The following is a 12,942-nucleotide window of genomic DNA, read 5'->3' as shown; positions in this document are numbered from 1 at the left end:
GTATCTTTTCCCCACTTGATTAATGAATATTACCAACTGCCCCGAGAAGTAAACATCAGTAGAAACTGAACAGGGATCTAACTGTGGTATTTAAGCTTCCTCCTGGGGCTTGGTGAGGACAGGGCCTGGTGACCTTCACCCTGTGCCTGGTGTGCAGAATGACTCCCTTCACAAAGGAATGTTTCTTCCATACTTCATTGATAAGCAGTAGCAGCAGCCTATACCGTGAGCAGAGCTCACAGGAAGAGTCTGAACATTACATACAAGTGAGAGTGCACTGACAAAAGGGGAAGTGATGATAACCAAGTAGCAGGGGTCATAAGGTGTCTGATGGTAGGGTACTTTATAATTTGGAAGAAACACTAAGTTTTTTTTCTTTCATATATTTCATTTTCCCCTGGAATTTGTTGGCATTCTAAATCCAAAGAGCTAAGAGCTGTTGTAAAAACGGCCTACTGCATTTTCTCAGTTGAACAGTGGGGGTGAAAAAACAGAAGAGACATATATGAGACTCACTGTGAGGCAACAGCAGGGCTCCAACTGGGAAGGCCAGGCAAGCATGAGCTCAAAGAAGTGGGCTTTGAGAGCTCCTTCTACAAGGTTCTAAATGTAATAATGTCTTCTTGCGCATTAAGATTTATTTAGAATTGACATTACCATTGCCCAGGAAGTGTTAGGAGGAGTGGGAAGGGGACTGGGGACATTAGACAGGGAATGGGATAAATGGGATCTGTTAAGTAGGGTGTAAGCATCAGCCCTTTTTCAGCATCAATGGCCATGAGTGTGGAGATCCCTCAATACTCCAAAAGCTCCAGGAGCCTATAGAGGGGTGGGATCCATGGGATCAAGGGATCAGGGACACAGAGAACAGAGACCACAGTCCCACCTATCCAAGGAGCCAAGGGCTCTAGCTGCCGGTGGGTGGAGGTACTCTAAGGATATGGCACTGTCCTATAATAGGAATCAGAATTACAGCCTTGGTCCTCCCCACCCCACTCCTTGGCAGTGCTGGAAATGGAACTCAGGACCTTGTACATGCCAGAAAAATGCTCTATCAGTGAGCCATACCTCCAGTCTTGGCTTTGGTTTTAAAATGAATGAGCCAAGAAATGATTTTCTTAAAAGGATGGTGTTGGAATAAAAAATGAGAGAATTATCTTCACCAGCTCTTTTTTTTTCAGGCCAAGCTAGAAGCACTGAATCTCTACGGAAAGAGCAAGAGACTGGATTGCTTGATCGAAGACAGGGAACATAAGAAAAAGAAAGTGTGCAAGCTTTAGAATGAAAAAAATAAAATTGCTACTATCTGCTGAAAAAAAAAAAAGACAGGGAACACTAAGCAGGTGCAGAAAACCTGAACCCCTGCTTGACATTCCTGCCACATGGCAGCTTTCAAGGAGAAAAGATGCCCAAAGTTTAGAAACAAGACTCATAGATTGGTTATTTCTCTAAGCCAAAAAAAAAAAAAAGATAAGTCTTATACAGAAAAACAGCAAATATACTGTATTCCTTTCAGCTAGTGGATCTCTGGTTTTAGAAGCCACATGAATCAGCTGCAAGGTCTGCTAAAACACAAGATACCATAGTCTCATCTGCAGAGTTTCAGATTCAGAAAGTGTATGATGGAGCCTGAGAATCTTCATGTCTAAAAAGCCCCCAGGTGATGCTGCTGCTGGTCTAGAGACTACATTTTGAGAACTACTGCCTGAGGCTTCTCCTGCCTTCATCTAAAAAAGTATAAAGTAAGACACAGGATGTGACAAAGAGGAGGGCCATCATTATGGACATCTCTACTTATAAACTCAAGTCTAATGAACTTGGGTCAAAATCACAACAGTGAAGCCTTTTGCATGCACTGGGATCTTTTGGGGGATACATGAGCCTACCCTAATGAAAATGATTGAGGCTGAGTTCTTCATGTTTGTGTCTTCTTTTTTTTTTTTTTTTTCTTTTTTCTTTTTTCAGTGCTGGGGATGGAATCCAGGGCCTTGAACATGCTAGGCAAGTGCACTACCACTGAGCTATATCCCCAGCTCCACGTCTGCCTCTAAAGTGTGATTGGCAGTGAGCTTCATAGTAGATACGATACCTACAAGTTATGAAAGATAAGATTCAGGACAAAATTTGTGTTGGATTTGAGTGTGTGTGTACCTGCTATCAAACAACCAAACAAGGGGACTAGCAAAGGGACTGCAAGGTTGTTGAGGTGGGGTAGATAAAGTCTTATTATGAGACATTAGAAAAATTCTGGGCAGCAAAAGCTATCTTAAATCTTCCTCTGGAGTATATATGGGCAGTGGAGAGGATCTGACATGCTGCTCCTTTTTTTTTTTTTTGGTGGTATTGGGGATGAAACCCAGGGTCTTGCACATGTAGGCAAGTGCTCTACCACTGAGCCTGGAAAAGGGTTTGTGCTTTTGCCATTTGGTTATCAGGTTGGTTTCTTCTTGATATTTGTGAGGAAGGACTGGGAGAAACGAAGGGGAAGGGTGTCAGAGGGATTAGTACCAGCAACAGTTGCTGCTATACATACCACCCAGATGCAAGTCGATGAGGTCACTGTAATAAGACTCTCCCCAATAGTCTACAACAAGGAATTGGTGAAGAGAGAGTTATTTGACCAGATGACCTTGTTGTCCCCCACACCCAAAGCCATCAATGACATGAAGCATACGAAACATGCAGATATAGAGCAAGAGGGCAAAAAGGAACAGATAGAAAGCATGCATGTCTATAAGTGCATTATATGCACACATGCAGGCCATCTCTGTGTACCTCATGGTGTGAAAGGGGATTAACTAAAATCAGTGGGGGCAGAGTCAATAGTCACTACCAGTGTGATCCTTTTTCATATGTTGGCTCAGTAAGGACAAAAGGCTTTGGCTTTGTTGGGAAATCTGACCCTACAGGAACTCAGTCTTATCAAAGAAGATTTAAGAAGTTCAAGAGTGGATCAGGGGCTATTACTTCCTACTTATTTCTGAACATTAAAAACCCCAGGCTGAGGACCCAAGATGTGAACACCCTAAACAAGCCCTGGAAGAGTCCCAACCCTTGGGTTTAAACACAAGAACTCCTGTGTATGGCCCCATTAGTGACGATAGCACACTCCTTGCAAAACCACGCTGCTGGAGGAGCTTAAGATGGAGGTCCTGTCTCTTCTGAGGTTTAGTCTTATAACTTTAGTCAGCCTTCTGGAAATGAGCTGAGTCTTATGCAGATTTCTGAATCTGCAACTATTTGCCCTGAGGCTCTTGGAGGTCTGCTGGCCACCAGCACTCTTAGCCAGCACTTTTAGCTCCTGTGGTAGCCCAGCAAGGCCTGAGATGTAAAGTCTGGAGCTGAGCACTGGGTTTGAGCAGGTGATCCTCATCTCTCCAGAACTGTAAGGAGGTACAGAGCACAACAAAACTCAGTTGCTATTGTGTCACCCTTTCTCTAAACCTCACATTCTAAAAGCTGATCTTGGCAGCCTTTTTATCCACATGGGGTTTCCTCTTCAAGAATGGACATACATCTGAAAACTGAATGCAATCCTGCAAAGTTTTCCCAGCTCAGGCTCAAGGTTGATCCAGTGGTTTTAAGTTTGAATCAGTGTTCCAGAAACAAAAAAGTGACCTGGATGTCCCAGGACCAGAAATCACATAAAAGTCTTGGTCTTGGTTCTAGGTTGAAAGCTCTGAAACTAATTCTTGAGCTCTGAATATATAGAAGCCTTTGACAAATAGAGATTAACTGGGTAGCAAGTCCGTATCAGATCTCTTCTCTGGAAGGGCAGGTTGGCTAACAAAGTCTGACCCCTCAGACACAATGGAAGCTTGAGACCATCAAGTGAGACAGAATGGCAGATTTGGCTGGCTTGGTAGTATAGCCCTTAGGGATGGGGCTGACCAGCATGTTGGAAAATTCCAGGTTTTGGACTCAGCTGAAGATATTTCTTCAAGGTTCAACTAGGTGCAGTGAGACTAACAAGGATGCAATGCACAAGCAGAAAAGAGTGGCCAATGTGCACACTTAGCTTCAAAGATGGTATCTGCCGAGTAGGAATATGTCCACTGAGAAGTGACATTAGGCCAGCCTTGGAGGGGGTATATTGAAATAAGAAAAAGACAATATATTTAGAGATAAGTTATGGTAGGAGCACTATATCTTGAGAGTTAACTAATGTAGTGGCACCCCCTTTCTCTACAGAAAAGTCTTAACTGGGCTTCTCCAGAAATCTTCACCATGGCTGATCTTGGGACTTTCAGCAAAAGAATCTCTGCAAAAGAGTTCAATGTAGATACACTTCCTACTTTTGTGTTGCCCTGTTTTACTTGGCCACTGGCTGGGAAGATACCAGCACTCCAGTTGCTGGACACCCCCTTACTAGTTTTTCACAAATATATCCAGTATAGTAGCTTGTAGAAATGTGCAACCAAATCCTCTGGCCTTGAGCTGCGCTCCACAGAGATGTCTACAGTTTCAAGATAAGTTATCAACTGCACTCCATGGTAATAGCTGGCAGGGGGAGGAAAGAAAGGGGACAAGAAGCTCTCTCCTTCTCAGGTGTTGTCCTTGAAGGGTTAACTTGCCCAAAATAGTGAAAGAAAAAGCTGCTTTTACGTGAATTTCTGCAGACTGTGAACTTCTGAGCCCCTCCCCTTACATGCTGGGCATAAACTCTGAAACTACCTGAATTCGGGGTTTAGGGGATTGATTGATTACAGCAAAAGCTTTGCCCTCTGAACCTGTCTACAGCCAAATAAAACTGTTTCCTGCTATCTTCGGTGCCTTGCCTCGTCCGTCACTACAACACTAAATGCATCATGGGGAAATATCTCAACAGAGTTACTGAGGTGTATCTTTAGAGAAAGCACAGACTTCATTTTGGTTAAAGATATTTTGGCAAAGTCTCATCTACAGGAAGAAGTTGGATTAGAACAATGATTTTCAAACTTCTGCGGAACCCTAGGGTTCTTCACAATGTTCTAGGGATCTTCCAAGAACCTCAAATGCTTTTAACTCTTTAAAAACTGTTGAAAAGCCACACCATACTCAATGCTTCATATGCCAACTTTTAACCCATTGAACGAATTAATTTGTGCAGCCAGGTGAACTTGCTTTTGTGGGGCCCTCAGGACCAAGTTTCTTCTGCTTCCTGTGTGCAAGTATATGCATTCATTGTAAATGTGTTGGTAAAAAAGAAACTATGTAATTCATTTAAATCCTGGCCTGCAAGTATAGTGATGCCAGCCTCTCAGAGCATGCACTTATAAGCATGGCACTAAGGGTGATGACACATTATGTCATGATATCATAGTGAATCTGGGTTTCTTGCTTACTCTAGGAGCATCTTTGATTGGTTCTTTATTAGGAATATGAGTTTTGTTAGATTTGCTAGTGATTCAACTTGGAAAAATGCTACTGTTCTGTTTTAAAAATTCTAGTAACTACATCTTTAAATTGAAAATACCCTGAGAGTTCCAGGTAAGTCATTAAAAACACACTGTTGCTATTTACAGCAACTACTGGTGTATATCAGGTTGTTCTCATCTTTGTTCCCACAAATGAACTGGATGCTGGTGCAGCTCTTCACCATATCCTGTGTTGTCACGTTTTTGTGTATATGTTTTAACTTTTTAGGGCAATTATTTTTTATTTTAACTTGAATTTATAATGTTGTAAAAGGGCTCTTCTGCTAAAAGCAAGTTTGAAAAGCACTAACTTATATGACATTCAGTTGTACATGGTCATGAAAATGTAATTTATCTAAACAATTGAAAAGAATAATTTTGGTAAAATCCTCTGCCAATTTGGTGTGTGTGTGTGTGTGAGTGTGTGTGTGTGTGTGTGTGTGTGTGTGTATGTGTATTGGGATGGAATGCAGGGTCCTGCATTATCTAGGTAAACTCTACCATTGGGTCACACCCCAGTCCTCCTCTGTCAATTTTTAATGGTGTTATTTTCTGGCCCTTATTCAGCAGCTGGAATAACATGATTGTTACAGAAATGCTGAAGTATTGCTGTAGACTCCAATTGCATGCAGCTGACAAGGATTTGAGTTCTTTACAGAAACCATCAACCCAGATGGCAACCCTCTTCCCTGAAACTCAGAATCTTGTAAGGAGGGGTATAGTCCCCCTTTTCCTGGGGAACTCTTACCCTGAATGTATGTGCATACACCTGTGGAGTTATTCTCGCTATGTATTGTGAGATCTACTTATTACTTTCTATTTTGGCAGAAGTGATCGATGAAATAAAAAGCAATGATGAGTTCAGGGTCCCTCTTGGTATCTTCTGCAAGAGGTAAGCAAGGAGGGTAGGGCCCTGTGGGTCTACTTTAGTTGGCACAGGACACCTCTGGAGGGCTAACTCCCTCTGGGGACAGTTTGAATAGGAAGCCAAAAGAGTGTGCAGGGCAAGGAAAGGAGTCCCGCAGACTGGTGGGGGACATCATGGTTTATTGGGAAGGCTGAGGACCCTTCTAAGTGAACCTGGACCTCCACTTCTTGGCATTGGAGCCAGTGCTTGCCAGGTGGTAGCATCCCAGTCTTCTAGTTTTCTGGATACTAAGTGGTTCAAGTTTTTGCATTTCCTTTGGTGACCCAGACTTCAAGGGTTAAGTCCAGCATTAGGTGAGGCACAAAAACCAAGAACATCCACATCCTCACCTTTCTCTACCAGCCCTTTTCACCTGAAGGTCATCACTGACCTACTGATAAACTTCAATTTCTGGGCCTTAAAGGGCCTGACAAGGGGGACCTGCTTCTATGCTTCATCCCCACTCCCCAACACATGAACTTCAATCCTATAGAATCCATCTTGATACCAGGCATATACCATAAGGCCAGCTCATTGGTCACATGGCTGCCCCTTACCAGTTCTTCTTCAGTTCCACACACAGTTTACCTGCCACGAGATGTACCACCCTGTTCCCCTCTGCCACTCTAGAATAAGGAGGTGGTAAGAAGCCACTGCCTTTCTTTATCTCAGCCTCACAATCTGCATGCTGAGCCTGGAGGCCTTCGTTTTCTTTTGTAAAGAGATGGAGGTTCCTCATCTAGGGACTGGATGAGACTCTAGATGCCTGAGAAAGCAGAGATCAGTCACTCCATGCCTGAGGCTGGGGCTGACCCAGTGGATGCAAGGTCTTGAACTAGCAGAGTTTCCTAGGCTTTGGTCCAGAGATGACTTTGGTACTCCCTTGCCTTCTCTGTGCCTAAATGCATAGAATAGACTCCTGGGAGCAGTAGACAGGACTGCATTACATTCTTCAGCATTTCCTTTTAGAGTGGCAGTCATAAACCACAGGCTCTCACAGCTGCTCCTGGTGTCTACCCTGTGCCAGCACATCATGTCCCCACCCCCTGTCTCTCCTTTAGTGAACATCAAGCCTGGGCTGAGCCTGGGAAACACAAGAGTATCAAGAGTACCTGTAAGCTCCACCCACAGGAGATGATAAGGGATCTAAAGCTTGGGCAGGAGGGGCCCAGAACACTAAGGACAGGAGGAGCATGTAGGGGAACAGCTGGGGTTCTGCTCAGTACAGTTCTGTGATGGTTCCTTGTGATACAATCTCCCTCATTCACAGGCATTTTTTCCCCCTAGGGAAAATGATGGAGTGCGAAAGGAGGAGGAGAAGGAAGAGGAACAAACCCAGAGTTTGCAATCAACAGATGATGGGGGCCTAAGATTTTGTTCTGTTGGGAAATGGCAAGCTGTAAGATGGGCTATAGAGCAGGACTGGGCCTCAGGGCTGCCCCAATGCATTTTTCTTTTGCTTAATGGAAAGCCCCAGATGTGATGCAGGGACCCAGAAAACCCCACTGAAGGAGGAATGAATTTCACGTGATGCAAAACTGGCTTCCCCAGTGGGGAATATGGGGTCTCTTTCAGAATAAACTTCCTCACAAGGACCCAGACTGTACCTGCTTCACCTCGGAGTGCTTTCTCCACTGCAACCCCTCTCTCTTCCAGCTGCCTCTGCTTTTCTTCCACCTGCTCCAGCTGCCGTTGGATGATCTGTCAAAAGACAGCAGTATGAGCACTCAGCTTTCTAGTTTTCAGGAGGAAAACTAAACTTGGCAAACTCAAGGAGGGAGAAAGAGAAGTTACGTCGAGACGGTGGAAAGAGCTCTAGTTCATGGGCTGCATCCCACTTGGATCTGAATCCCCCAGGGCCTTGTTACTTAGCAGACTCTGGGCCCACTGTTCTAAGTTCATGGAATATGGAAGCAGCTGAAGCAGATGTCAGCCCTCTCTAGGGCAGTTAAAGGGCAGGAGGAAAAGAAATTCCTGCAGGAAGCCTTTAATACTATTACCTCACAATTTCTTTCTTTCTTGGGCAGGATACTAGGGACTGAACTCAAGAGCACTTGACCACTGAGCCACATTGCAGCTCTATTTTGTATTTTATTTAGAGACAGGTTCTCACTGAGTTGCTTAGCGCCTTGCTTTTGCTGAGGCTGGATTTGAACACATGATCCTCCTATCTCAGCCTCCTGAGCTGCTAGGATTACAAATATGGGCCACCGCATCCGGCACCTCAGAATTTCTTTCTTTTTTGACACTGGTGATTGAACCCAGGGATGTTTTACCATTGACTTATACTCCAGTCCTTTTAATTTTTTTAAGTTGGTGAGGTTGGCCTTGAACTCATGATCCTCCTGCCTCAGTCTCCCAAGTTCTTGGGACTACAGGTGATGCTACTTGCCTGGCTACCTCAGATCTTTCTGATAACAAGACTGCTAAACTGGATTAAAAATCTTGTCTCTACAGGTTAAAAAAAAAAGTATAGAATGGTCTAGGATATGAGGCCTTAAGACAGAGGCTGATACCTACAGGATAACTCTAACTTCTCCCACGAAGTCCAAAGTCCATGGTAGGTCACAAACTGATTTTTGCCCCCCTTTGTACTATGTATTGGATTCAGGGGTGCTTTACCACTGAGCTATATCCCTAGCCCTTTTAATTTTTTATTTTGAGACAGGGTCTCTCTAAGTTGCCCAGGCTGGCCTCGAACTTGCGATCCTCTTGCTTCAACCTCCTGAGTTGCTGGAATTACAGGTGTATGACACTCTACCCACCCACAAACTGACTTCTGACACTATTGCTTACAAGTAAGAGAACTAATTGACTCTAAAATGACTATTCTAGACCACAGAATTTAGGAAACTCAAATGTGGTTCTTCCCTTTTTACTGATGACTTTGCAAAGATGGGGCCACTACATCTGCACTGAGCTGTACTTTGGGGCTGTCATCTCAGATGACAGGGACAACTCATCTGCTTCTACTCTGCCTTCTTCACCCTCCTTCCTTGTGGATAGGGGTCAACTGGGTGTACACAAAGATGTGGTCACATGGCTTTCCACCTGTGTGTTTTGTCTGTCTCACTGTCTGTGGTTGTACCTGGGCTCGGTGGAGCCGCTTGAGCTCCTCTTGCTTGGCCTGTCTCCGAGCTGCCTTCTGCACACGCCGGGTCAGCTTGGCATTCAACTCTTCTTCTGTGTAGGTTCTTGGCTAGTGGGAATAAAAAAGATCTTATCAGTCAGGTCTGAGATCAGTTTGTGCAGCAGCCTGGCAAGGGCATGGAGTAGACTGACTCCTAAGTGGGAACTGGTGGCTGGCATACACCAGTGTGAAGCTCCCCCACTGCAGCTTGACCAGAGACTTCCCTGGCACCTTTCCCTGTTGGAGCTCCAAATGCCGCAGGACACATCTAGATACCCCCAAGGTGAGACATTTCCCCTCTGTGACCAGGAAAGGAGGCTATGTGGGGAATGAGTATTGGGAAGTTAGAGTATTAGGAGCCTCCTTTATCACTGAGATCACTTTGTTTCCTATTTAAGGAATTCTGTGCTTTTTAAAGACATTGTGGGGGTAAAAAATGTAAGTAAAATGTAAGTAAAATGTTTCCCAAGCCTCATGCTTCTGAATATATGGGGAAGGAAAAAAAAAAAAGGATAAATCAGAATCCTTTTATTTTCTTGCTTGGAATCAAAAGCCACTTTCTTCAGATGAGTGGTATTCATGAGGTTCCTTTAAGAACATCTGAACTAGAAAAAACAGGAATGCTTCTATTTTAAATTTGGGGAAACCCCAAACCAATATAGGCTGAAGAAGGAACTGTGGAGGTGACCCTTGATGGCCTCTGGGGATTGCATAGGCAACAGTTGCCACAAAAAGAAAGGGAGGAAGTGGCCTGGCCAGGTGGTTGTGGCTAGTGCCATCAAGAATGGAGGAGGTGACTGGGCAAATTTAATGCAGGTTGAAGGCTATGGGGAGAATCCCATGCTTTGCATAGACACTGGGCAACCCCTGAGAGGTACATGTTGGGGATTTGCCGTCATTCACAAGGCCATCTGTATTGTTTCTTAAAAAAACAAAATAAAACAAACAAAAAAACCAAAAACCAAAACAAAACAAAAAAGAAACCAAACTAGGAGATTTTACAGATTTTAAAGAAGGCTTCCAAATTCAACTCAAAGTCCAGGCTCTTTGTCTTTCCTCTAAGAGTTTTAAAGACAGTGGAGTGTCAAGTGAAGAGGCAACAGGCAGTCCTTAAGGACAGCTGTGGCATTCTAGTGCCCTGGGAAGCTCAGGTCTCAGTCCACAGAGCTGAGACGAACAACCCCTCTTATTGTGGTGCCCAGACCCACAGGGGCAGCTCTGCCTCCCTCCCAGGCACCTGGAGCATTACCACATGCACTCCAGCCAGTGAAGAGCGGGTGTGTCTCATCCTCCTTCTTCCTCATGACATAGCTAAAGGAGGTCTGGTGGCTACAGCTACATGCATGTATGAACACAGTTAGTGAGGATGTGGCCACAGGTCCTGGGCTCAGGTTGCTCTGGGTGGTTAATCACAGACAGGCATGCAATGATGACCAGCCATCAGGAATGAGATACTACCTTTGATGAATAGGATCTCCTGAATGCCAAGGCGTGTGGTACATAAATCGACTTTTAAGGGGATGGCAACGGAAAACAAAACAGAACAGTAATGACAATGATGATTTAAAAAATTAAAATGAAACACAGAAATGGAGTAAAATTAGAAGTTTAAAACAAACATACAGGACTTAAACATGATTATTTTCCACAATGTCACACAGGACTGTGCAAGGAGAAATCTGCATGTACAAACTGCATGTACAGCTGCATCTTAGTGAACACTGGTTTTGAGTAAGACTGGGGTTTACTTTTCTCCTGAGTAGAAACAGCCTCTTTATCATTCCCCCAAATCTTCTCTTTTCTCAGTATCCCTTTCTCCTTTAGTAACCCATTCCTTTACTTGTGGAAATTTAGAACACTTCCTGCTGCTCATGTATGGGGGTGGATAGAGGAGATTCCTGATGTCAGACACAGATAAGAGCGAAACGAGGTACTGAACCTCATACCCTCTCCCAAAAAGCTCTCTCCTGGCATGTTCCTAAACCACGGGACACAGGGATACAGGCTACTTCTTGATTATACCTGGTGAAGGGAACTGAAATAGCATAAATCACTGCTATTTGCCAAAAGTATTTCAGATAGCAATGTTAACTGACTTCTTTTTACTCCATTAAACATTGAGTGGAGCTGCTCAAGTACTGGGGTCAGTTACATTTGCTCCTCTGGTCTTCTTATCAGTTGTATTAAGTAGTTAGAAGGCCATCAGGGAGCCAGGGAGGGAGGTAGCTTGAGTCTGGTAGCCTATAGGATAAGGAGATTCTGAGAGCAACAAGAAGGCCTGCAGTACCCTGCTGCCTGTGCTGCTTCTGACTGTCATAACCATGACATAGTGGGGACTCACATTTCACATGCATATTATCCTGGAAAAGAATGAATCTGCCTCTCAGAATAGGCACCTTGCCTCAAACTCACTTCTTTCACAAAGCAGACTGAAAGGAAGATTTTCATGATTAGAAACAGGCTAGTTTTAAAAAGGGAAAGGACAAATGATGTCCTTGAATAGCATGGGAAGAACTCATAGTAGGATTATAGGTTAGGTAACTACACCTTAAAGAACAGCATGGACATCTGTACCTGGCTGCTGTAAATACTACGGGGACAGGGCAGCACCCTCCTTCTCCATAATTTACCCATTTTTTGGACTGGAACCAATTCAGAATGAAATCATGACACAATTTTCATGTGCCCAAGAGATGAGGCCAGCCACAAGAGCTGACATTGTGGCTCTGAAACAGAAAGAGAGACCGTCAGAGAGCAGGCCCAGCACCCTCGGATGGGCCAGGGTGGCCAAGAAACAGCCAAGTTAGTTGTATTTAAAGTCAGATGGAAGTAAAGAAAAGAGGTCAACATGAGTTATTTCTTGTTGGCAGGGCTGTAGGTGTTTTAAAAAATCCTGTACTTGCATTTTTCAAACAAAAAAGTTATTATTATTATTATTGAAAGATTTCTTTTTTAGTTGTAGAGGAATACAATACCTTTATTTTTTTATGCGGTGCTGAGGATAGAACCTAGTGCCTCACACATACTAGGCAAGCTCCCTACCACTGAGCCACAAACCAGCCCCAAAATACAAGTTATTTTTAGTTTTTTTTTCTTTATTATTATCAAAAGACCCTGTCACTTGCTTCACCAGTGCTTGACTCAGGGCTGTGTCTGAGATACAAGGGGAGCTATCTCTTCCATCTCTGCTACACAGTGGCTCTGTGGCTGGGAGCCTGGCCTCTTCATTCAAGCCAAATCCCATTTTTACTTTTAGCTCCCTTGCTCCTTATACTTCTTATTTATTTATAGTTTTCGGTGGACACACATCTTTATTTTATTTTTACTTGGTGCTGAGGATCAAACCCAGCGGCCTGTGCATGCCAGGTGAGCGCACTACCGCTTGAGCCCCATCCTCAGCCCCTCCTTATACTTCCTATTCTGAAAAATTTCAATCCTACAGAGACGTTGAAATAGCAAGAAAATGAATAGCTGAATACTATCACTTAGATTTCCCCAATGTTAACATT

At 43.9% G+C, this 12,942-nt stretch overlaps 1 protein-coding gene across 16 annotated transcripts in view; it reads right to left on the bottom strand.

Annotated features, from left to right (window-relative positions):
• Positions 1-12,942, bottom strand: part of Mical3 (microtubule associated monooxygenase, calponin and LIM domain containing 3) — a 262,585-nt gene that overhangs the window by 13,196 nt on the left and 236,447 nt on the right. For 13 of the 16 annotated variants that reach the window (XM_058584101.1, XM_058584100.1, XM_058584106.1 and 10 more), the window contains 3 exons: positions 10,892-10,942; positions 9,392-9,502; positions 7,911-8,004 (listed from right to left, as the gene is read on the bottom strand). In XM_058584101.1, the coding sequence (XP_058440084.1) occupies positions 7,911-8,004; positions 9,392-9,502; positions 10,892-10,942 (256 nt within the window). Of the gene's footprint in view, positions 1-2,533; positions 2,585-7,910; positions 8,005-9,391; positions 9,503-10,891; positions 10,943-12,942 lie in introns of all 16 variants that reach the window. The other 3 variants (XM_058584105.1, XM_046459902.2, XM_058584104.1) reach the window with 2 other exon arrangements.

This window comes from Marmota monax, unplaced genomic scaffold (genome assembly GCF_021218885.2).
Source record: "Marmota monax isolate L192 unplaced genomic scaffold, Marmota_monax_Labrador192_F-V1.1 WCK01_AAM20220418_F8-fsc00163, whole genome shotgun sequence".
NCBI lineage: Eukaryota > Metazoa > Chordata > Mammalia > Rodentia > Sciuridae > Marmota > Marmota monax.
Note: the sequence above shows the minus strand (reverse complement) of the source record. Positions and strands in the feature narration are given on the sequence as shown.